This window comes from Octodon degus, unplaced genomic scaffold, assembly GCF_000260255.1.
Source record: "Octodon degus isolate 3935 unplaced genomic scaffold, OctDeg1.0 scaffold00328, whole genome shotgun sequence".
NCBI classification, from domain to species: Eukaryota; Metazoa; Chordata; class Mammalia; order Rodentia; family Octodontidae; genus Octodon; species Octodon degus.
In genome coordinates this window covers 359,934-384,544 of record NW_004524904.1, presented here as the reverse complement: position 1 = coordinate 384,544, position 24,611 = coordinate 359,934, and the positions used below count along the sequence as shown (strand labels likewise).

The 24,611-nt window shown below is 43.9% G+C and overlaps 1 protein-coding gene across 4 annotated transcripts in view; it reads right to left on the bottom strand.

Annotated features, from left to right (window-relative positions):
• The window catches only part of Pde8b (phosphodiesterase 8B), a 263,896-nt gene that overhangs the window by 206,031 nt on the left and 33,254 nt on the right, over positions 1-24,611 (bottom strand). For 2 of the 4 annotated variants that reach the window (XM_004647794.2, XM_023708077.1), the window contains exon 1: positions 23,089-23,462. The exons of the other annotated variants lie outside the window; for them this stretch is intronic. In XM_004647794.2, coding sequence (XP_004647851.1) covers positions 23,089-23,427 — 339 coding nt within the window. In that variant the 5' untranslated portion in view covers positions 23,428-23,462. Of the gene's footprint in view, positions 1-23,088; positions 23,463-24,611 lie in introns of those variants that run through there. 4 annotated transcript variants of the gene reach the window in all.

Sequence of the window (24,611 nt, the reverse complement as noted above, 5' to 3'; positions counted from 1 at the left end):
TTGTAACGACACAATGAATTAATTTAATTGCTAAGAGTAGTACCTGGCACATGGTGAGTACTATCCTATTTATTACATCCACAATGCAACAGGCTATAAGACACATTATTACTTTCTCTACCACTTAAAGAAATACTACCAATTAAGTAAGAAATGCTATCAATTATAAGGTGCATCTTAATTTTAGAAATGTGAAAACACTTTCTGAAAAAGTACCTCTTAAAATCAATGATGTGTAATATATGTGTACTATTTTAAGTTATTCTTTGCCCTTTCCCCAAATTGGTTCCCTCGTTATGCTATTAATTACCACATTGATATTTTAGTTAACTTATTTTTTTTTTCTTGGTTATCTCTGCCAAGGAGAATGTAAGCTCTAGGAAGACAGGAACTTTTCCTTTTTTTTTTTTTTTTTTCTGTTGTAATGTAGTGTCTCAAACACTGTCTGATACATACTGGGCCCCCATCAATATCTGGTGAACAAATAAATGAATGGAAATGTAAACAAAAATGTGAAGGATATGAGGGAAATATTCCATACTGATTGTAAGATGAAGATTCAGAATTTCAAGGTGCACTGAGGAATGAATGAAAAGGATGACGAATCACAACATAAACTTCATGTGAGCAGGACTCTATATGCCCTGAGTTGAGGTCACAGCAGCACTGGGCAGAGGTGCTTCACGTCCTTGCCACATCCCACTCCAGTGCCACGGTCCCCAAGCCACAAGACAGACCCTACTGGCAGAGGTACAAGCAACGCCCAGTACCACATGGAACAGGAGTGAAGGACTGCCACCTTACAGTAAAGGCTATCCCAAATGCTTTATCTGTGACACTTACAACACTAATGAATGTGGCTGGCTTTTAGTCTATGTCTCCACTTTTATGTTACCCAATATGCAGTTCCATACACATGTGCACATACAAATCACAATGTACAAGTCATAAGGGAAGGAAGAAAAGAGTGTGAGTTTATGTTGTGATCAAAAGGGACCCAAGGCACCTGGGGTGCAGGGTTAGCCACAGACGACAGAACCCTGTAGAGCCTAGGAAAGCCAAGGACGGCCCTCACAGGTAGGGCAGGGGACAACTTTCCAGTAAGAGGGTGATGATAAGCACCTCCCAAGGGCCAGGCAGGATAATACGCAGTTCGCATGCATGCTGTCATTTAATCCTCACTAACTCCAGATGAGATAGGTATTATACTTATGTCATAAAATCAGTGACAAAACAGGAATATTCATCTAGCAAGAGGGAAAGAGGAGGAGATCCAGAGTGAAAGCTCTCAGCCAGCTCCTCTCTGTATCTCCTGAGTCTCAGCCTCACCTGGTCTGGCCCTCAGGGTCTAGGAATCTTAGGGAGGTCTCTGGCAGGCAGCAGACAAAGTCATACTTCTCCAGAGAAGCCCAGGGTGGGGAAATCCAGACTGGGGTGTCTGGTAGACTGGAGAAGAGATGCCACCACTGGAGAGTAAACCAGAGCATCCTCAGTTGTTCTCTTCTGACATCACTGAGTCTCCTGTGACATCCTCCTGGATATGACAGTCTTGCCTCATCTCTGCTTGTGAAATGTGGACACTCTCAGCAGTAAGGTGAGCCAAGCTATTACAACCAAACTATGACTCTTACCTGAAGGCCATGGAGGGGCAGAAAGCAGGAAGAGCAAAGCACCATGGAATGGAATCAAGAGCGACTCTAGCCTGAATTCTGAGGGCTGCTTTTATCAACAAAGGTCAATACCAGAAGGTCACGTGGAACTTTCAGGCATATGTCATCAGAAGTCACAGTCAAGACTGTGGAACTGACCAACCTTATAAGCAAGCCATGTGGATGGCAGGGCTTCCACTACTGCTACCAGACTGCATCCTTGCAGTCTGTGGCTACTCTGCACAGCCTCTGGCCTTGGCCTTTAACCCCTTAAATATAAGGCTCCTGGCAATTCTTTTGGACATAACAGGTATACCAGAAATACCTGGCACCAAACAGATATCCTGAAAATAGAATCTAGGTGAAACTCAGTTTGGGCCTTAAATCCCCTTCAGTGCAATACTGATTTATATGCAGTTTTCTTTTTCTTTTTCTTTTCTTTCTTTTTTTTTTTTTTTAACACAGAGTCTCACTATGTAGTTCAGGCTGTCCTTGAACTCAAGGTAATTCTGCCTAAGTTTCCTAAGTGCTCAGATTGGAGGTATGTGTCACCACATCCAGCTTAGTGAAACACTGCTTTCATTTGGCTTCTTTCCATTGTCTATCTCAGGACTTATGCCTAGAGTCAAACGTTTTCCCCTTATGTGAAAATGCCTCAAACATATATTCAAGGTGGCAATATTAATAAAGGATATTTTGGAAAGGTCTAGAACAAATTAGAAGATTTAATCCAATGCAACAAAAATCTACTATCCACACCAGCTCCCACGGCTTCTGGGGACAGGGATTTAGAACAAAAACCCAAGAGCTAAATCCCATGGAAGCAGACAAACAACTGACACAGGATTAAATCTCCTTTCAATTCAGCTCTCCTACCCTGCTGAAGTACTTTCACTTAAGCTTGCCCTAGTAACCCACAGATCAGTGTACAAGCAGCTCCCATCTATCCCTAAAGGGCCAGGGAGTTCTGCCCTCAATACACAAAGGAGATTTTCTCTTCCTAAGCTTCCCTTAAAACCACCAGAGGGAGGCCAGGGCTGAGGGGGTGAAAGATGCTCAGCTGAGAGAACAAACCCAGGGCACCCTCCCCACAGGACAGGCCTTTGTGGGTGGGACAGCTACCAAAGACATGCACAGGGCAAGCAGCTTGAGAGAGCGAGGGGCTAGGGAAACCAGGCCACCAACTAGAGAGCAAAACCGGGCAACCCTGAAGAGCCCCCTGGTGCCACCTCCCTATTAAAGGACATTCTTGAGACTTAGGGTCAGTTCTAAACCCCACAGCAACAAGCCACAGGGTGAATGTGGTTTTCTTCCTCCAACGACAATAAGGAAAACAAATCAATTAGCTCCTGTCACTTCATATAGCAGAGCCCCCATCTATGTGAACTGCGCAACACGAATTTCCACAGTGCCACTATTAACACGGGAAACCTGCCTCAAAAGATTTCTCCTTCTATCAGTAGTCCCTTTAAAGTTACTGAGGTCTTCACTGCATTTTTAATTCTTTTTATTTGTTAACCCTGGATTACAATGTTTTATCATTAAAAGATAGATTAGTCAGACCAGGCAATGATGTATTTGGTTTCCATGACAACACTACACAAAAAAGTTCAACTGGCTGCATCACGGCAGAGCACTTTGAAAACCATTCCCTAGCAACCTCATAGCATCAGAGACACAGCCTTTCTCCCCACTCTTTACCCAGACCGAAGAAAAGATACACAGGATGTGGAGAAAATGGGTCACTCGGTGACCCATCCACTCCAGGCTAATGTATTTCATTCACATATGGAGCAAAATAATCCCCCACTACACTTACAAAACACTACCGGCAGCTCTGTCTATCTGTACCACATTCACTTTAACCCCAGCTACAGAGGACATGAAACCGAACCCCATTTTGACTAATTTGAAGACAAGTGCCCACCTTTGGATAGTTTACGCATTAATCTAAAACAGAGAAATTTAAGAAGCGCTTCTGGCTCTCTTCATTTGACTTATCAGACCACAGTGATACACGCCAATCTACTGTGAAAATAAGGAGCGGTACAAGAAAGTTTTGGAGACAACAAGGCTCACTGCCTAAAGGATAAACAATATTGCAAAAGAAAATGTGGAATATGGTGGAATTTTTAAAAATGAGAAATGGACATCGTTCTATCTTACAAGATTTTTTCCAAGTTCTCCAGAATAACACACTGTAAAATTATGAAAAATAAAACATGATCACTATAAGATAGTTGATTTTTGTGTAAGTCAGTTACCAACTGCAAACTCCCAAGGCTATCCACATCCAGTGTCCAGCCTGCTTGGCACCCAGGGAGTCCCAACCTCTGCCACCTGCACCCTCAGAGGGGCAGTGCCCAGGCACTGTAGGTGAGAGAGGGGCCAGGTCCCTTCTCCCCACTCCTTGCTTACTTCCATGCCACAGTTTGGACACAGCTCCTGCAGGGGGCCCCTCAGCCAGCAGGCAAGGCTTCACACAGCTGCGAGGCTGGACAGCTCACTGTCCCTGTATGCCCATAACATGTACTAAAGACTATTTTCCCGGGGGGAAAATGTCTCTCATTTTTAAGCATTCCACTCTATTTCACTGTTTCCCCGGAGACAGGGAATGATACAACTTTGACAACAGCAATCAACTTTTCATTGACATATATATAACAAAACCTCTTGTCACACAGCTCCCTCTTCACACTGCTACCCTATCATGCCTACTTTCTCTGATTAGCATTTGACATTCCCTCCTTTTAAGCCTGAATCCACTTTTCTCCACTGCAATCAGAGAAGAACAGTGCAGAGAGAAGCAATGTTTCTTAGCTACTGACATCAGTCAAAAAAGTCACATATTCAACCCAAGCCCAGAAACAGAAATAACAGAAATGCGAGGGACACTCCCTCAGACTCTCCCTAATTCCTTTTACACTGGGGCTTTGAGGTTTGGCTTCTTCCTTGTGTCTGGTGTATCGCTGATTTCCATTCTGTCAGCTTTCTCTGCCTTTGCATGAGCACCTGGAAATGCATTCGAAAACAGCTACCCATGAATTCTGCATGAGTTATGGATGGGAATTCTCTTCACCATCATTTCCTCAGCATCATCAAAACAAACATCAGAAGCCAATACAGGCTGTGAGGCTCAGTGGACCCAAACCAGTGCAGAGTTCCCAACGATTCTGTGTGCTAGTATTAAGCTCCTGAATCAAATCTAAACATTAGCTTCAGCACCTGTGAAAATAGTGCCCCATTCCCTCTGCCTTTATCATGAGATCTGAATGCTTTATGCTCAGTAGCGGCCGAAGGTGGTGAGTAACAGTGATGCAGCAGGATTTTGAAGACCAAGCCTTGCTTCTCTGGTCTCAATTACATCCTCCAGATTGGAGCCAAACAGGGATTTCCAAACCTTGATTTTGCATCCTTATTAAACATGTGGGATTTTAAAGCTGCACAGACTAAGCAGCCCCATTAGATTGTGACTCCAGAACTCTAGGACAGAGCTCTTAGGGGCTTAGGCATGTGCCCCCCCCATCCCACTGATATAGGGGAAGTGATACTACTGACCTGATCTGAATGAGTTCGTGTTCTCTAAAACCAAAGAATGAATTTTCGGAACAAATGGAGGGTATAAGCAGAATATATTTATTGAGGGAAAAGAAGTTCCTGTCTGAGAGAGGGACAGGAAGGGGGCCCAAGTGGGCTGTCCCCAGGAAGCTGTCTCTTTCAGGGACTTTTATAGTGTAAAACAATGTGGGGCTAAGGTGGAGAGAATGGGAACTCCCTTAGGTTGATGTGGGGTGGGACAAAACTATGGTCACCCAATGGGATTACAAGCAGCATTACTCAGGTAAAATTGATTAAGTCCAGGACACCAAATGGGGAAGTGAGTCACATAACAAAAGGGCATGAATGGAAAACAGGACTTTATCAGGTAGCCATTAGATGATGATTCTTCTTGGCTTTCTCAGGGTGAAGATCAATCCAGGATGCTAACGTTTAGGGAGATTAGTATTTGTTTGCTTTTTTTTTTTTGCATTTGTTTGCTCTTTGATCTTTAGGGTGGCCAACAGCAGGAGCGCCTGTCCCTCTTACAGTTGTAAGGTATCTTGTCTTCTATGTTATCTTCTTCAAGGGCCTAGCCCTGTCTGACTGCCTGTAATACTTCTATCTAACTTAGCTGCCTGCAGCATTCATTATGAAGCCCATGTGGTCAGCTATGCCTACACTGCCTTCCTCAGCTAACATTGCAGTGCAAATGACTCTCAAGGACCAGTGACAATTATTCTGGAGAGTCCCTCAAATCTAGCAAAGAATTGGGACCAAAATTTACGCTGTAGACTTTCATGTGGTGTCTTGTTTAATTCCTAAGAATGACCCTGAATTATGAATGAGGGAAATTGCAGATGAAGCCACATACACCACTGTACATCCTCTGGAATTTTTGTTGTTGTTGTTTTTAAGTAATAGCAAGTGTTGTTAAGAACATGGAGGATTAGAGACCTTGACAGATGCTGGAGGAAGAGAAAATCATGCAGCCACTTTGGAGAACAATTTGGGGGGGTTCCTCAAGGTTAAATACCAAGTTACTTATGAATTCGCAGTTCTATTCCAAGCATATATACAAGATGTTCACAGCAGTATTATTCATAATAGCACAAAAATTGGGAGAGTAATAATCTCCACGAGTGGATAGATGGATAGATAAACATGGCATATCCAGACAAAGGAGTACTATTTGGCAGAGACAATTGCTTACCAACACATGCTTTAACATCCTTAACATGGATGAGCCTTAAAAAGATACTAAGTGGAAAAAAGGCACACCCAAAAAGCTACATTTGGTACGAGTCCCTTGGTATGCAGTATAGAACAAGTAGACTTATAGAGACAAAGTGAATTAGCAGTCATCGGGGGTACAGTTTTGAGGGCCTGTTGCCAGGCACCAGATTCCTTTTGGGGGTGACGGTAATATTTGAGAATTAGATAGTGGTGGTAGCCTCAAAACACAATGAAATCTACAGACAATTTTTTTCTTTTGATGGTTCCATTTGTAATTTTTCAACTTTACAATGATGGGAAAACAATATGCATCTACTAGAAACTAACTTCAAACCGTGTTTCCTGGGCTAAGGCTCTACAGCAGGACACTCGCTCACAATCCTGGGTGGCGCAGCACTCCCCCCACACACGGGTAGGCAGCTGACCCCTCTGCAGAGCACAGTGCTACAAGAGAGTTTGGGTTGTTGTGTTCTTAGCCCATCCTGCCTACAGAATGCCTGTCCATGTGCCTACACGAGATATTCAGCTGCTTATTTTAAGACAGACTTTGTGATAGATGATCTTTGCCCTGAAGACGTTTATGGCAAACGAGGCTAAGATATGTCCTGCAGGTTAGGTGTGTAAAGTGCCTTTTAAACTTAAAGATATTTTCATGGTATTATGAGTGTACTGGGGATATGACATATGAAACTGCGGAGTATTATATTAAAAACGTAAGAACTCTACAATTTAAAACAGTGAATTAGATGTTTTATGAGTTAAGTCTTAAGTTTTTAGAAAAACTCAGTTATCTGACACTGTATAGCTAGTAAATGGTACTTCAGCATTGATGATAGGAAAGTGCCAGACTACAATTTCTAGGCGCTAGATAAAACTGGCAGACAGATGGCCTCTCTACCTTTGCTCTAGGTTTACTGAAATTATGACACTAAATTTCTTTCAAGCAAAATGAATTCAGTATTCAGCTGTATCTCCTACCAGTGGAGCATATGGCTTAACTAGAAAGTAAATTTACATAGTTACATTGATTAAATTGAGAACAGAACAGTGTAAGGAATACAGTGGAGTTAAGCTCTCCTGTCATCAGTCGCTTAATTTACAAACTTTATGAACACTTAGCAGATCTCTCCCTTCCACGTTTTCCTTTCCTGCCATCTCCTCTTTCCACTAAGTCTCAACAACAATGCTCTGCCAACACTGAGCCCAAAACTTAATGCCATTCCAGGCTACTCTATCTCCCAGTCTGCTTTATCCAAGTATCTAACAACTCCTTAATCTAAAAAAATGAAAATGCAGTCTGTTGTCTCAATTGCTGCTACTTGACTACAGAGTCTCTTCCTTGAGCCCATGAGGAATTATTAAAATTGCTAACATTACTCTTCCACACCAATAAACTGCAACCCCGTTCCCTGGCTCCCCCTGATAAAACTCCCTGTTCTTCAGCCCAGCAAAGGAGCACCCCCCCCCCTCAATCTGGTGTTGCCTTTCACCATTTTCCACTGGTGGCTCTTTCTACATGGTTTCCATACATAGTCACACTGGTCATCCCAGGGCCCCTTCAGACAGACCATCCTACTTCTCCTCCTTGATGTTCCTGCTGTTCTCCTGAGTTGGAGAACTTCCGTCTCCCTCCTCTTTCCATGTCTTCTACAGAAGTTAATCTATTTGTCCTCCAAAGATACACTCAGACCTCTAGACATTGAATTGTTTGAGAATCCATTTCCATGTCAGGCAGAAATACAACAGGAAGAGTTGGATGGCCTTCTTTTCTGTTCCCACAGAATGCTATCTGTCAGACATTATGTAACTGTGGTAAGCAGCTGTACAGATGGCAGGCTCCATCATAGCCCCCAGTGAGTCCCACCTCCTCTGAGTCATGCCCTTGAGCAACTTCTTCCTCTGCACCCAGAAGGGACTACATAAGTCTGTGAATACCTCCTTACTTCGTGGCAGACCAATTTTCCAGTTGACTCTAACAAGACAAACTGCCATGCTGGTGAGGCCTGTGCGGTGACGAATGGAGGGTTACCTGACAACACCCAGTAGGGAGCTTAAGACCTCAACCTATCAGCCATTACATAACTGAATCCAACTAACAACCACATACCTGACCTTGGAAGATTTCCACTAGCCAAGCCTTCAGATGAGACCCAGCCTAACCAACACCTCTCCTGCGGCCTCAGACAATGCCCTGAAGTAGAGGAGCTAAGCCTGGACTCCCAATCTTAATCTATGTGTGTTAAATGCCCAAGCCATGTTGCTGGCATGATCAAGGCAGGAGACTTAGGGTGCCCAGCTTGTCTGTCACAGGTAGGAACCTGCTCTAGAAAACTCAGAGACCACAGAAACCAAACCACAGCTGGGTGATAGCAGCCAAAAGTGTTGACTCACAGAGAACCTCTACTAGAGATGTTAAACATGAACTAAAATTGTATGCCTACTTCATAATTCCCAGAAGACCAAAGGACTAAATAATAGTCTTTATAGAATGGAAGAAGTCAATGTTTTAAATATGTTATGGTGTGTGTCTAGTTGTCCCCTCAAAGCCTCATGTGGACCTGGGGCGGCTTCTGGAGTTTGTGACTGATTCTTGATCCAACTCTGGGATTGCAGGTGAGAGTGTTACACTCTGGGGTGGGCAATTTGCATTACAATGTGAGGAGGAGCGAGAGGCTTGCCAGCTGCCAGAGCTGCTGCCCCTCTTTTTCCTCTTGCTCCTTGGCCCCGCCATGAACCATGAGTGGCTGTCCCCTGCCTTGTGCTCCTCTGCCTTGGAGCCAGCTGAGTATGGACTGAAACGTCCACTTACTGTGCGCTAAATAAACATTTGCTTCCTTATGCGGATGTTGAGTATTTTGTCCCAGCAATGAGAGAAGAGTAGCTGAGACAAAATAGATGAGTATTCCATTTCTGGAAAACAATTCACTGTTGTAAAGAATTATCAAAAATTTTTTTAAAAATTCCTGGCCGCACAACCACACAATGGTATACCATGCAGTCTTTAAAAAATGTGGATATCTCTAGGCATTGCAGTGGAGTGATCTGCAGAATAGAAAGTAAAGAGGAAAGTGCAGAAAAGTGAGTTTGTGTGCTACCACGCATCTAACTTATGGAGTCTGTGAACACATGCTTGTGTGTTTTTAAAACTAATGTAAATTTAAGTACAAATTTAAAATACAGTTACCTGTAGGATACAGAGTACAGAACATTTAAAAATGAACATTAAATTTGAACTTCTGTAAATTCATTGTACATATTTTACTCTGAAAAAGTAGATAATTTATACTTTTATGACACATAATTAAGCTTAAAAAACCATCAGAAGTAAAATGAAAAAACAAACCTGTCGAATTTAGCAAAAACTCTTGACTCTTAGTAGAAAAGTCACATAAAAAGAACTGATGATCCCTAGTGTGACATGTCCTTACATCAAAAATTAAATTGGAAAAAATTAAACTGTTTGAGGTGATCATATTGATCTTAAACTAGTGTTCATCACTGTTATTCTAAGATGTTTGTTATGTGATAGAACAAATGATGTGTATTTTACGATGTTAAGAGCCAGTACTTAAGAGATGGCCAAATAGCTTAGTGGATTAAAGCACCTGTAAGCAGGTACAGGGGCTGGGGGTTTGATCCCCAGGCCTGCCATACTGGCCCCAACCCCAGGGCATGCTGAAATGACAATTGAAACTGGCGTGCACCTATAATCCCAGCTCTTGGGAGGCTGTAAACAGGCAGATCACCATGAATCCAATCTAGTATTGAGACTCTGAATACCCTGTAGACCCTCCCCTAAAATATAAAGAAAAAAAAAGAATCAGTACTTAAATCATGGGGAAGTAAAAAAAAGGAAACAAATCTAATACTGATGAAGAGAAGTTTTCTAGTCTCAAATCTGAACTGGAACTATAAACTCATATTGCTTTTTTTATCTTTAAAAAGTATTTATTTCCTGACTCTGTCCACTAAAATTACAGAAACTATGAGCAGTAATGTGTACCACCATCCACACCTGTGACTCCCATTTGACAATAAAAAGAACTAGGTTCTTGGGAGAAATGACTGGTTCTCTATCAGAGACACAGAAGAAACAATGAACCTGAAGCATCTTGTCAGACAAAAAGCAAGAACTGTACTGAACATTCCCAGGGAACATTACACAGGCCCCATGTGCAGAGAGACAGGACAGCCAAGCACCAGAAAGGCTAGTACTGCAGTGGCCTTGAACACATTGAATGTTTACAAACTGAGAACTGTATGACAACACTAAGCACATCTGGGATCCCTCTAGAGAATGGAGCTAGTTCATTTTGAGAACTGGCAACAAAAAGACAAGAATAAAGCAAACATTCGTCTTGTCTTTCCCATAGGAATTATAAATGAGTGTAACCGAACAGTTGAGGAAGGGGTTTCTCTTTCACAAATTATTCCAGTATTGTAGAAAAAGCAACACAGTAGTCTCCCTAGTATAAGCACTCAAAAGAAGAAATACAAATAGAAAGGTATAACACAATTAAAAGGAAAGTGAGAACTTGAGGATTGGACAACAAGGAGAGAGCAAGGAGAAAAGCTGGGAAAAATGACAGGGGCAAAGCCATACATTTATATGCATGAGATGGGTAAGGCAATGACCTTGAGAACCTTCAGCAGGTTTTCGAAACTAGCAGTTAATTGGTAGGATTCTCACCCTGACTAACTATATATGCTGATACCTGTGAACTGAGCAACTGCACTGAAGAAAGCAGTATGTAATAGAAGGGTCACACTTGGAATGCATGTCATTCTGGTCTTCTAAATACTTACTGCTTGTCATGACATACCAATTATTGCCATACTGTCTCTCAAGTAAATGTTTATTTAAAAAAAAAAAAAGGTAATAAATGAAAAAAGAGTAAAGTAAAAAAAAAAAAGTCACAGGACTGTCCTGCTACAATGCTGTATATGGTTAGATTTCTAAATTTCTGTGTAAAATATGCAATTATTTATTCATTTTTTAATATTTTATATATTTTAAATTTTTTCTCCATATTCTGTAGAGACTAAAAGTTTAACATATCAATACTAGATGGAAAATACCTGTTCCATGTTATGCCCAAAATGTTTGATATTCAGACAGTAGTGAGGTTAAACCCAACTGCATATGTTGTAGGGTACTAATAAGCTTTTCTTCTGGAGGGTTAACAAACTAAGTTTGCAGACCAAAAATTAGAGAAAAAGAAGGGCTGCAAGGACAGCTAACATTTTGGTGCTAGCCTTTCAAGGTCAGTGAAGACTCAGGATATAGGAGAACATGTTACTGTAACATCCTGTAACTCAGTTGTGTCCCAAATTTTCTGATCAAGGAGATTAAGGGGCCACAGATGAAAGTGATCGATAATGTAGAGTGTGGCTAAGGAGAGTCACATGGAGAGAAAATATTCTCTCAGGCTTTCACAGAGAGCAAATTGGTCAAGCAATGGCTGTGACTCATTCACATGGCTAACACTGACAAAGGATCTGCAAACCATGGTACAGGATAACAGGATAAATCCTGAGGGGATTTGACTGACCTTGTCAGATACAAAAGATACATTTCTTGTTATATAGGTCTTGCTTTATCTTGATCTTAACCATTCAGCAGAAAAGTATTAAAACGAGGTATAAAAAGTAAAGCCATATTAATATGCTGAGCTGTAAGAGGCTCAAGTCAACAACTTCTGACATTGCCAGTCCTACGGGTAACCCACTACTATTATGGACTACTGGACTATATTGGATTATTTTGCTGAATTCATGCACCTACATTATTTAAATGGCAATGGAATACCCATCTCTGACTAAGCTAAATTAAAAAAAGGGGATACAAAGGAAGGACCATTTTGTATCTGTATATACAAAATAGTTAGGATAGATATATAGCTACTTTCTCTTAATTTAATGAGAAGAAACACTTGTACTAATAGTATTTGGACAGAATATCATGTCTGCATCTTGCTTGTACTATGAATAACCATTAAGAAGATAACAATATGCAATGCATTAATTATTAAAACTGTCCTATTAATTGATTTTGAAACTGTCTCATTGCTGTTTCTCAATAAAATTAATTTAAAAAAGAGTAAATGGAAAGGTAAGAGTGATAAAAACCTTCATCTTAATTAATGAAGAATCAAATAAGTCATCAATGTTTTATTAAAAAGTAAAAAAAGAAAAAGAAAAAGCAATACAGGTTTTACAATTCCAAGGCATTTAAGAAATTTAGGCAAAATTTGGCAATGACTGCTATCATCACACAAAGAGATGGCCAGGTGTCCATAATGTGCCGCCTAATGGACATGCCACTTGTAAAGTCATCTTCCAAAAGAATTAAATACGTGTGGTCTGCTCACGTCTCTGGATCTAACTACCAAGACCCAGGGAAGGAAGATGTCATAAATGACCCCACAGGGAAGTAATTGGCAAGATTCTGACTACAGGGACCCGTGCAATAATTAGTCCTATTTCTTTAACAAACAAACTGTAAGTGAAAGAAGAGAAAGGGGGATCTGTCATTTAAAAGATGATTTTAAAACAGAGCAACCAGGCTGGGGAGGTAGCTTGGTGGTTTAAGTGCTTGTAGGCAGTGTAAGTGTCTGCCTGGCAAGCACAAGGCCTGAGTTCAAACCCTGGTACCACATGCCGTGCCAGCACATGCCTGTAATCCCATTTCTCGGGAGGCTGAGACAGAAGGATTGCTATGAGTTTGAGCTATATAGTGACACTCTGTACCAAATAAGTAAATAGCTATCAACCAACTGCAACGGGTCAGTCATACGCAGAAGATGATTTAAACAAACAAGAAAGAAAACATTTGATATTAAAGAATTACTTTTAATTAGGAATGTGCTAATGATATTATAGTTATTTTAAACGGTTCTTATCTTGTAGAGTTACATGCTGAAATAATTACAGATGAAATAATAGGATGTTTTAAATTTGCTTTAAAATAAACCCAAAATAGGGAGAATGTGGGTGGCATAGATAAGAAGTGGGCTTAATTTTGAAACTGTTGAGGCTGGGTGTTGTGTACAGTGAAGTTTCATTATACTCTTCTCTATACTTTTATACATATTTGGACTTTTCCATAATAAAAAAATTAAGTGAAAAGTCTTCAAGATTGGCTTACATATTGATATCTAAAACAAGCAATGCTAGGAATTCTGTCCAGTGCTAAGAATGGCACATGCAGTGATTGTACGGGTTCGCAGCAATGCCGTGTATGAGCCTGGAACAAATATGATCCCCCTTGGACAGAAGAAGACAGTGACCTTTACAGAAATTAAGTCACAGAAGTAAGTGGGGGGAAGACACAGTTTGTAGAACTCAAAGGAGAACTGGCAAAGCCAAAAGTAAGAGACGAAATCCGTACAACTCCTGCACTACACTTCTTATCAAGATACTAAGGGAATAAACAAATAAATAAATGGGAAGCTCCTTGTCACCTTAGGGGAAGGCTGGGGAATCAACTCATTCTAGTACTTTAAAAACTGAACAGAACAGGAAAGATGCAGGTATTTAACCTGTCTTTCCTATGGAAACTATCCCAGGAAACCAACTAGCAGTGAAAGTTTCTCTTTCTAGCTCACATTCCAGCCAATAAATGACTACGAAATGACAACAAGAACCTCACTGTTTTACAACTCCTAATAATGACTGGTGGATGTCACGAGGGTTTGAAACAGAGAGAACAACCTCGCACTGCATTTCCTGATATAAGACTACAATGCCGCCCAAGCGGTGTTTCATCCCATCCCCACCCTCCAAAACAGTATTAATCTGATCAAACCTCTAGCTCTAATTACCAGTTCTAGCAAAGACAGAAGGCAAGGATGTTAGATGCCCCACAGGAATATATTGAGTAAAATTCAGAGTGGGGAAAACTCCACAGGACAACCAACCCAGGTTTCTCAACAAGTAAACTGCAAATGGAAAAAAAGAGAAAAGAGGGGAACCTAATGATTAAGAGAGATATAAGAGAAATGTCAGCCAGCTGTGATGAGTGGGCCTTATTTGGATATCGGTAAACATAAAAGAATAACAACTAAGACGATTATAAAAACGTGATTAAGTAGTCATTAAATTTTTTCACATATAATGATTTTGCAATTTTCTAAGAGCTCTTGTAATCAATAAAAATACATACTGAAATATTTATACAAGGCACAGAAAGTAAGTGTCTTAATGAAATTAGCCACGGTTCTACTTACCCTAGGAAGAAGCGCACAACAAAAAGAGGGTTGCGAGTCCCAGCTGTGTGGCGTTGACCCTGATGGAGCCCATTGAGTCCTTGTGGCTCAGCTCCCTCCAGTGCACGGCAGGGTTAACACTCCCCGCCCTGCCCCCCGCATCCCTGCACCCCCAGCTTTCCAGTCTCCTGGGCTCACTATTCCTCCCCTAACTGCTCCCAGAAGGGCTTCCTGAGCTCTCTCACCTGCTCCGTCACCCTCTAATAAACCCACTTGTCTCAAAGGACACACATAGGAAGAAACAAGTTCTAATTCAATTTTATGTTTCTCTCATGGCAGCATTATTTCAACACTGTCCCTGTATCTCAGCCACTAGATGGGTTAGAAACTTCTTTGGCTAACCTAGAAACCTAAATGCCACCTATAACATTGTTTGCATATGAATTAGGTACCTTGAAAATTATGTGTGTGTGTGTGTGTGCGTGTGTGTGTGTGTGTGTGTGTGTGTGTACATGTACATGCACACACACCCTTGAGTGTACACTCCATGGGCTCTGGGGAAAATGCTTGCCCAGCTGTTGATAAAGCAGGCCAGCTTTATTCTGGCTACATCTGGCTGCCATTCTTTTTGAGTACTGTGCTTTTTTTGATGGTGGGGGAAAGACAGACTTCTAGCTCCAACTAACTGGTGACTTCTGTTTTCCTCGCATTGACCCAGTTTCTCAGGCAAGACCATGGATGAGTTTTCTAAAGTGGAAGTGAGCAAGGCCACTAGTGGGTGTCGGTGGGTTGCTGCGTCCTTAGCTGCCACCACCAGTGTCCTCTTCTGTCCATTTGGCCACAACTCCACCGGGTGCTCCCTCAGCATGAGCCCTGGTGGGGCCAGAAGCCCAACCCAGCCTGCACTCCTCCCATTGCCTTCCAATCTGAAGCTCTAATGTTATTTGTGGTTCTAATATCAAAAAGCACAGTGTTTTCTTATATGTTTCCCTGTATGACAGGCTGCTTTTGAAAAGTCTCCAATGTGTCTTCCTAGAAAATTTTCAGAATTCAGAGTTTTGTGACTTACACACCCTGTAACACCAGGACACAAACTGCCAGAGCACAGGCAAAGCCATTCTGAGCACAATTTCAGATCCAGACAAGCCCAAGAATTCCTCCAAGAGCCACCTCAGGGTAACACCAGAGTCCTGAGCAGTGCCAGCAACACAGGCCGTGCACAGACAGAACTTTCCCAGACTTCTCCTTTGGAAATACAGCTGAAGTAGACCCAACCCCTGTCCCTGGCAATGGTTTTCAAATATTCCCAATAACACATCACTCTAGTTAGCTCAGTTGGCCAAATCAATTTGCTCAAAAGTGTGTGATAAATTTCCCCTTAAAAAAGTCATATTTCAAAAATACCTAAATAACCAAAACCTCATTTTATTTACCACAATTACAATAATGGCAACCACAAGAATTTTTTTAGCAGTTAACATCTCAAAAAAAAAAAAAAAGTCTCCACATACAGTGCTTACAACGTGCCAAGACTATACTGAATCAAAATAAAGCCATGCACCCAGGAGACTTGAATTTTGTGTACATTGTAAATTCTCCACTCATCTCTGAGCAATCTATAGATGGGGTGACAGTGTGCATGGACATGAGAAAAAGCCCCTTGCAAGCCACTGCTCCCTGCCCCAACCTGCTGACAGCCTCTGCTCTAAATAACTCTACATCCCAGCACCAGCCACAGATGGGCCTAAGGATGAGTGCCCACAGGTACCTGGTCCCACCACACCTAACAGGTAGATCAAGTAGGAGAGGCAATAATCCTAGTGGTTAGGACAGGGTCTTGCTAACTCACTGGCTGGCCCAGGCTGGATTGGAACTTGTGATCCTCCTGCCTCAGCCTCCTAGCATGGTAGGATTATAGACATACACCACCCTGCTAGGCTCAAAGATTCAGATGATTTTGCATCCACTTTTCAGCTCTCCCTCTAGGCAATTTATCGCACTTCCTGCAACCTTTCTTTCCTCATATTAAAAATGGAAATAATCTGTAGCCACAATAGATTAGGTGAAACAATGTAAAGTGCTCAGCTTTAGCAAAGGTTTGAATGAGAGCTAGTGTTAGGATATCCACCTTATTTACCTCCTAAAATTTATACACAATGCCTGAAAAACTGAAGTACCTTAGAAACAAAAGAGACCATTACAAAACAATCTTAACTTCACTGATGGATTATCCAAAAGTAAAATCATTTCCTGACTTTTATTATAGCAATCATGAGCGAAGTGTCAGAAAAATAGGATCATTCCACTTCAGGAACTATTTGTCCTGTGCACTGTCTCTAAGAAGACAGAAAGAGAGGATAAAAGAAATAAAGAGTAAATTGCGAATCCTAAGTCAAAGATGGATTTTATCTACCAATGGGAATAGATGACAGAAGGGAGAAGGTCAATCAATAACTGAGTCTAACATACACTACAACTTGTCAAAAAGCAGGATTTCCTACAGAAATATAACAACTACCAAGACTTGCACTGTGAGACATTAAAAGTGTACTATAGCAGGCCAGTCATGTAGCTCAGGGTTTGATTCCCAGTTCATTAGCCTGAGGGAGGCTCTGAGTTTGATCCGCAGCTCCACCTAATAAACAAATGAAAACTCCAGAGCACATTTTAATATTTTAATGTATGTTCTAAGCATACAAATTGTATGGAAAACATCAGCTTATACGCATGTAGAAGAATGCATTTCTTAACTATTCTGAGCCAGTGGGTCCGCTGTCTCTGGCAGAGCAGCACAGTGCTCGCTCCCCATGCTGACACTTTGGGTTGAAGGTGGGTGGGGGCAGAAGACAAGGGAGCCCCAGAAACACAGCTCAGCAGCAGCAGCGACCAGTGACAAGCAAGCTGAAATCCCGGGTATGTCTACAGCAACTTTGAGGTCTCCAACCAGGATCACTGGACTTACTTTAGAATCATCAGACATTAAGCAGGAATTGCAAACAATAAATTAGGTGACTGTGTTTAAAATGTCATTGTTTAGACAACTGTCAACAACGCCCATCTCAGTCTCAGTCTATCAACATCTACTACCTCTAGTGACAGTAAACAGCACTAACAGTTTTCACAGAGAGCCTTGGGAATGTGCTCAGGATCTGCCCCTCCAGGCCTGCTGTCCACCTGGCCCTGCACCCAGGAACCTCAGTCAATATGCTCCTCACCTTCTGATTTCCACGTATATTTAGCCAAAGGAAGCAAAAGAAAGAGACCCATGAAAAGGAGAGCAATGGCGGGGAGGTATCCACGCTCTTCTCCCTCCCTTCCTCCGATCCACTCTCTTCTCCGTTCCTTCCTCCACTGGCAGAACTGCTGACCCAATCAATGTATCCTTCCTTAAAATCCCAACCTGTGAGGCTTCCTGTTCTAAGGATTTGTCTTTTCAGGCTCTCATGACTATTGCTTCTTGACCCTTCTAGAGTGGTAAAGGCTTCCTCCATCTTTTTTCTAGGCTTGAGGCACTGCAGTACAGCACCATTTCTTCATCCCGCCACCACATTTACAGTAGTCCCTCAGCAGGTTGTTTTCAGCTGAAGTCTTATGGGTGTGGAGTCTATTTCCTGTCCAAGCCCTGTCTGACCAAGGTGCAGAGAGGCACCTTGGATGCCTCAGAGGCATCAAAGGTTGGGCTGCCTCATCTAGGTACAGGCTCACCATTAGCCCACTGCTTAGTCACCAGTGCCTCTCAGGGGTCTCACACTCAGGACAGAACTCCCCAAAGCAGAAATACACAGCTTCTGTTCCCAAACCAGAAGTTTCAGGCTGGTTCAGTGGCTGTCACCAGTGCAGAATTGCTTAATTCTAGATGTTCCTTGACCCCAACGTGCTTACCTGCTCCTAGCAACTTGGCTGGTTTTCCATACCCCGGACACTGTCATCCTTCTGGTTCTATGAGACTCACTCTATCCTTCTTTTTGGATTCCTGGCCTGTACCCAGCATCAGTCTGGAGCCACAGAATCTGGCTTGCTCTCTCCCATTTGCTGTCACACTGGTTCCCAAGCCCTGCCTCATGGACACAGGGTGGAGTTCCAGTAGAAACTGTCTCACCTCTGAAAAGCTAGAAATGTATGCTCTGTCATTTTCTCGTTTGATGCCTTATTTAATGGAGTCAAAAGAAGAAATTACTTGATTTCTTTAAAAATTGCTGTAACTATTTAAAAAAAAAGCAGTGAAAAGAAAACATACCCACTGCCTCTAATTAATGTGTTGGGAGAAAGAAGCAGCAAAATTGTGATAAAAATGTGCGATGGCGAAGGATTAGCCTGGGTTTTACTAAAGCAACTTCGAGGATCCACTTGAGCTTACTGAACTTTATGCTCCATTTTAAAACAAAAACAGATGGTGAAAAGACTTGCAAGAACTCCAAGCTGGGCATGGTGGTGCACACCTATAATCCCAGCACCCAGGAGGCTGAGGTATGAGGATCACAAGTTCGAAGCCAGCCTGGGCTACACAAGTGAGTTCAAGGCCAGCAGTGAGACCCTGTCTCCAAAAACAAAAACAACAAACCTCCAAGAGATGAGCACAAAATATGTGCCCATGTCAGGTGACATCAGACTGCTTTAGGCTTCTCCCTTGCCTTGTGATTTCCCAGAGTGCCGAGGGGCCCTTCCAGAGCAGAGGAAGGGGAAGTGCTGTGATGGAAACAGGATGCAGCAAACCCCTAAGGCTCCTTGGGAGAACTGACCTTCAAAAGTCCAAAGTGGACTAGTGGTCCAGCACTCTCCCCACTTGCAGCTTTCTCAGCCAACTTGAGGGGCCCAGAGTTTTACTTCATTGATAGGGATGGTAGATGTTCCATATACATGTCAAGGTGAGAGCAGAGGATGATTTATGCCCCTCGTACAGGCAGTATCATGCTACACTTTCCTAGAGGCAGCCCCACCTGCTTCATCTGACCACAAAGATAACTTAATTCACTTAAAAGCTGTGGTGGTCAAACATGATTCCCAGATTAGCAATACCAGCAACTTGTGGCAGCTCATTTGAAATTCCAATTCTCCAGCCACCCTCAAGGCCTGCTAACTCAGTAACCTTGGGAGTGGGGCCCAGCAGTCCGCACTTCAACAACTCTTCCTGGGGATTCTGGATATATACTAAAGCTTGAGAATACTGACTTGGAAAACAAGCACAAAACAACTTTGAAAAGCAGTTCCACCCTTCCCTCAAAAACTTCATTAATTACTATAATGTCAGTAAAGCAACGGCTCATCTTCCTTGTCCACAGAGTCAACTCAGGATTACCCTCCTGCACTCTGTGGAACAGATATGGTAGTAGTCACTGGTTTAAATTCACCCTCTTGCAAGAGATCAGCCCTTCGCCCAGACTTTGCTTACCAAATCTCATGGACATTCCTAAACCCTGTGCACCCACAGCAAATCGGGCACAAATCCTGGAGGAATGGATAAATGACCACCATGAATGGAGGAAAGAGAAGCTATTGGCACTGCTGGCTAAACTAACAACCTCCAAAACTTCATTTGCAAAACAGTGCATCGACAAAGGGCTGCAACTGGCTACTTGGTTCCCCATGGACCCAGGGAGCAACAGCTGGTATGAAAAAAGATTTGCAAGGATCCCTGATTCTTCCCAGAGAAAGGTTCAACCAAGGATTTGTGAAGAATTCCAGAACTGGCACATTATCAGAAGTGAGCATCATGCTGGAGTACTGTTTTTAAAAAGGCAAGCAAAAGGGAGACAAATTGCTAGGAAATTGCATTTTTACAGCAATTGGGAGACAAATCTAACTTCTTACCAGAAATGGAAACCCATGTGATATCACTATACTGCATATGAATTATTAATGTTTATAATCTTTTTTGCCAATTAGGTATTCAAGAAGGTTCCTGTTGACATCATGTTTGACATCATAATGCTTCATCATTCTAAAAGGCTAATTAAATGAATTTTTGCTAGAAAAAAAATAAATCAAGCACACAATTTTGTACTCTGGGGAATTCCAGAGGCCAAGGAGATAATGGGGATATAGTACATAATTGATGCACAAGATGGAAAAAAAAAAAAGCTATTGAAACCCACCACCACCATATAAACAGGACACAGGGGCACAGATTTTATTTTTCTATCCAATGATTTTAGGAAAGGATTGGGGAACCATGTGGCTAGCACCTATCTCAAACTCTTGAGGCAAAAGAAGAATTATTCTAAAAATAAATGAAAGTAAAGCTTCTACAAAATGTCCTCTACAAAGGATACAGAACATAAGAACTTTAAGACTGAAAGGGACAATGCAACACAGAAGCCAGGCTTAAAGAATACTATCAAATATTTTAGGATAATTGTGATAAAATTCTGTATGCTTTGTGTAACTCTGGTCTCAAAATTAATTTCTAATATCTAATTTCTGAGATCCATGCAATGCAAACCAGCACTGAATCCCTAAAGTAGTAGGGTTGGGATGAATTCAGCTTCCATTTGGGAATTTTGTTGATAACACAAAGTGAGTTAAATTCCTTCCCAGGTCAAGCCATTTAATATGTGAGTGACGTAGCAACGAGATTTAAAAAACTTCTAGTAGCTGCTAATAATCAAGGCCCCACCTAGTTTTTACTGCATCTGGTCTCTAAGTAGCACCTTAGGAGAAGCACTAGAGCACAGAGAATGGGCTCCTTTCTTCTTCTCCTTTTTTCTTTCTTTCACTAAACAGAGAAGCAAGAGTTACTAGGTACTAAAATGAGATCCTTGTTAGTCTGAAGGACAAAATACATAATTTCTCTTGAACAATAAAAAAAAAAGAAGTACACACGAGTGGCCACCACTCTGAGGTCTGCAAATTTCCTTTTAAACAATAAAAAAGAGATAGTCCTTATTATTAACATCATAATATACCCCAATTCAATGTTGTCACTAAATACAACATTTTAATCCCTTGAAATTGTTCCTAAAACTAACTCTGTGTGAAATAGTGACAGAAGGTAGAGAAGGAGGTAACAAAGACAAAAGACAGTACTCAGCACTGACCTTTGTAGCATAGACTGCACTGCCATGAACCCAGATCTCTAGTGTTCAGAGAAGAGAAGAAGAAGAAGAAGAAGAAGAAGAAGAAGAAGAAGAAGAAGAAGAAGAAGAAGAAGAAGAAGAAGAAAGCAGCAGCTTCTTTCTAATACATAGTAGGTGCTCAATAAATATTTTTACACTAGTGGTATAATTATTACCACAAAAGCGCTACAGCTACAAATAAACATCAGTTAAATTTCATATTGTGAGTCCAAATGGTGTTTTTCCCTTAAAAAATCAATTTATGAGAAAAGCGTTTGGACTTCCAATAGCACCTGCACAGGCCTGCCTGCCTCCGGCTCCAGTGTGCACTGACTTCCTCCAATCAAGACCAGGAGTCCCCTCAACCTAGGTCAACTGCTGAACAAGTTTTTAATTAATTATGCAATGTGTCTCAGTCAAGGAACCATGGGATGTCTCCTGGTAATTTCCCTGTGCAAAAACTGGATCCACCTAACTTCAAAGTCACAGAGTTGCATTTTTCCCCTCTACACAGTGACATGCTCCTCTATCATTCTGTTTGTTATAAGTAATAAAGCCCAGTGTCCAGACTGACACGATCAAGTCCTTTTTGGATAGAACAATGCTTTGCCAACATATAAGAGGGCACTAAAAAAAATAACCATTTTCATTTGTCATTAAGAAATACCCAGTGACTGCTTTAATCGGGTAAGCATTTTTCTCCCTACTTCCTCACAATTCTAGTCTCCTAAAAGACCAGACGTATGTGCAGAATCTTCCCCTCTAGCCAGCTGCACCCAGGTCCCCTCTATGGAGCTCGGCCGGCGATCTACTCTCAGGGCTGGCAGCCCTTAGTCTGTCCAGGACGCAGGCAGCCCGACAGAAAGGCTGAAGTGACAGACAACAGGTTCCACTCTGCTCCTCTTCCTGGTCCTTGGCTCTCTCAAAACGCAAACACTCGCTCATTCACAAATCCTGGGCCGGGCTTCTGGGCCGAGGCTCCCCGCAGCCGGGCTGTTTGCCAGGCGAAAACCTTGATGGGAGGCTCTATCCCTCCCGGTCAGCTCCAGTCACCTGCTGGGCATGCAAACCCAGCTCAGTGCTCCGACTTCCCCACGCTCCGGCTGATACAACCTCCGCTCCGGCCCGCACCGCAAGCCACCGCCTTCCTCCTGCGGGGAAACAGGCCAGCCCGCTGCGCCTCCTCTCCACCGGGCCCGGGACCCGCCGGTGTCCCTCCCCAAACCCCTGCAGGGGTCTTTTCCCGTTCGCCTTTCCTGGGCCCTCACTCCCCAGAACGGAAAGTAAACTCCGCGGGAGCCGCAGCTGTCCGCACCTCCCGCCCCGCCCGCTCCCCGCCGCGGGAGACCCTACCCGGCATCGCGAGCCGGACGGGGCGGGAGCCCCACGCACGCGGGCGCCACCTACCTGCACGCTGGTGTAGCTAGTCTGGGTCTCGGCCTCGGCGCTGGCGCAACAGTGGCGCCTCCGACCCCGGCAGGTGGTCCCGGCGGGGGCTGCTGAGCCTCCGCTGCTGCCGCTGCCCAGCTCAGCGCGGGCTCTGCGGACGCGGACTGCCCCCGGAGGTCCCGGCGCGCGGCCCGCGGGGACGACGTCGGCGGCGTCGGTCTGCACGAAGAGGCCGTGCAGGGGCTCCGCGGGGCCCTGCGACACGCCGGAGGTCTGGCGGGGCGAGCTGGACTCGTCCGAGTCCCGGCAGTAGATCACACCGCTCTGAGAGACGTGGATGCTGGGGGCGCAGCCCATCCCTCTGCCGGGCTCTCCCGCGCCCCGCGCCGCCCGGACCCCTGCGGCCCCGCTCGCTGCGGGCACACATCGCGCCCACCCCACCCGTGACGCCAGCCCGGCGACCCCCGCCCTCGCCCCTGGGACCCCCCCTCACCGGGGTCGAGGGCGGGGGCGCTCGTCAGAGTCTACAGCTCCGGCTCGACGCAGGCGAACGCGGCCGCCGGCGCTCCGGGGCTCTTAAGGGGCCCGTTGCGAGCCGCCCATTGGCCGCTATTTATATCCCATTCATTCCATTGGCCAGCGCACCGGGGTGGTGCCGCCGCTTTGTCCGCCGCCAGCAGAGCCTGAAGCCCCTCGGCGGCCCACCCTATCTGTCCCCTCTCGGGGACCTTGCGCAGCCACCCCGTCCAGGACCCCCAAAGCCGTGACCCCAGGTCGTTGGACAGCCGAGGCCTCTCTCCCCAAAAACACACAGCGCACCTCTGGGCGGGAAACTGAGGCCTGAAAGCGCTGGTGAACACCCGAATCCCACCTTCCTTGGTTACCGCAGTCCCCCAGGGGGCGACTACAAGTGTCAAGACGACTGAGTCCTTCCAGAAGCTTCGGCAGGAGGTCCTGCCTGCCCCACTTCACCCAACTCAGCCTGCCCAGAGCTGCCGACCTTCCTCAAGGTGCCCGGAGTCATCCCTTGAGTGTTCCTGGTGCATCGCGGAAGGGAGGTGCAGTATGGCTTGCTGCCCAGCGCAGTGGCACCAGTGCCCTGACCTTGGGCACGGGAGTGGCTCTGGGAGCCTGGCCAGAGACCCTTCAGCCCTCCTGCCCCTGGGAGACACGAGCTCCTGAGAGGCCACCAACTTCTGTTCCACTCCATAGGACAGATTTCTCCTACCCAACCACCCCTGCAGAAGCAGACTCTAGAGACATCAACCAGCAATAAGTATAGATATTCAAAATTAGAACTTTTAAAACATGAACTCTCAGGATGTGATGGTGTGCATCTGTAATCCCAGCACTTGGGAGGCTGAAGCAGGAGGATTGCTGTGAGTTTGAGGCCAGCCTGGGCTACAAAAGCAAGTTCAAGGCCAGCCTAGACTGCATAGTGAGATCCTGTCTCAAAAAAAAAAGGAGGGGGGCAGGGAGATGGCTCCGTAGAATAAGCGCTTGCCTGGCAAGTGCAAGGGCCTGAGTGCAATCCCTGGTTT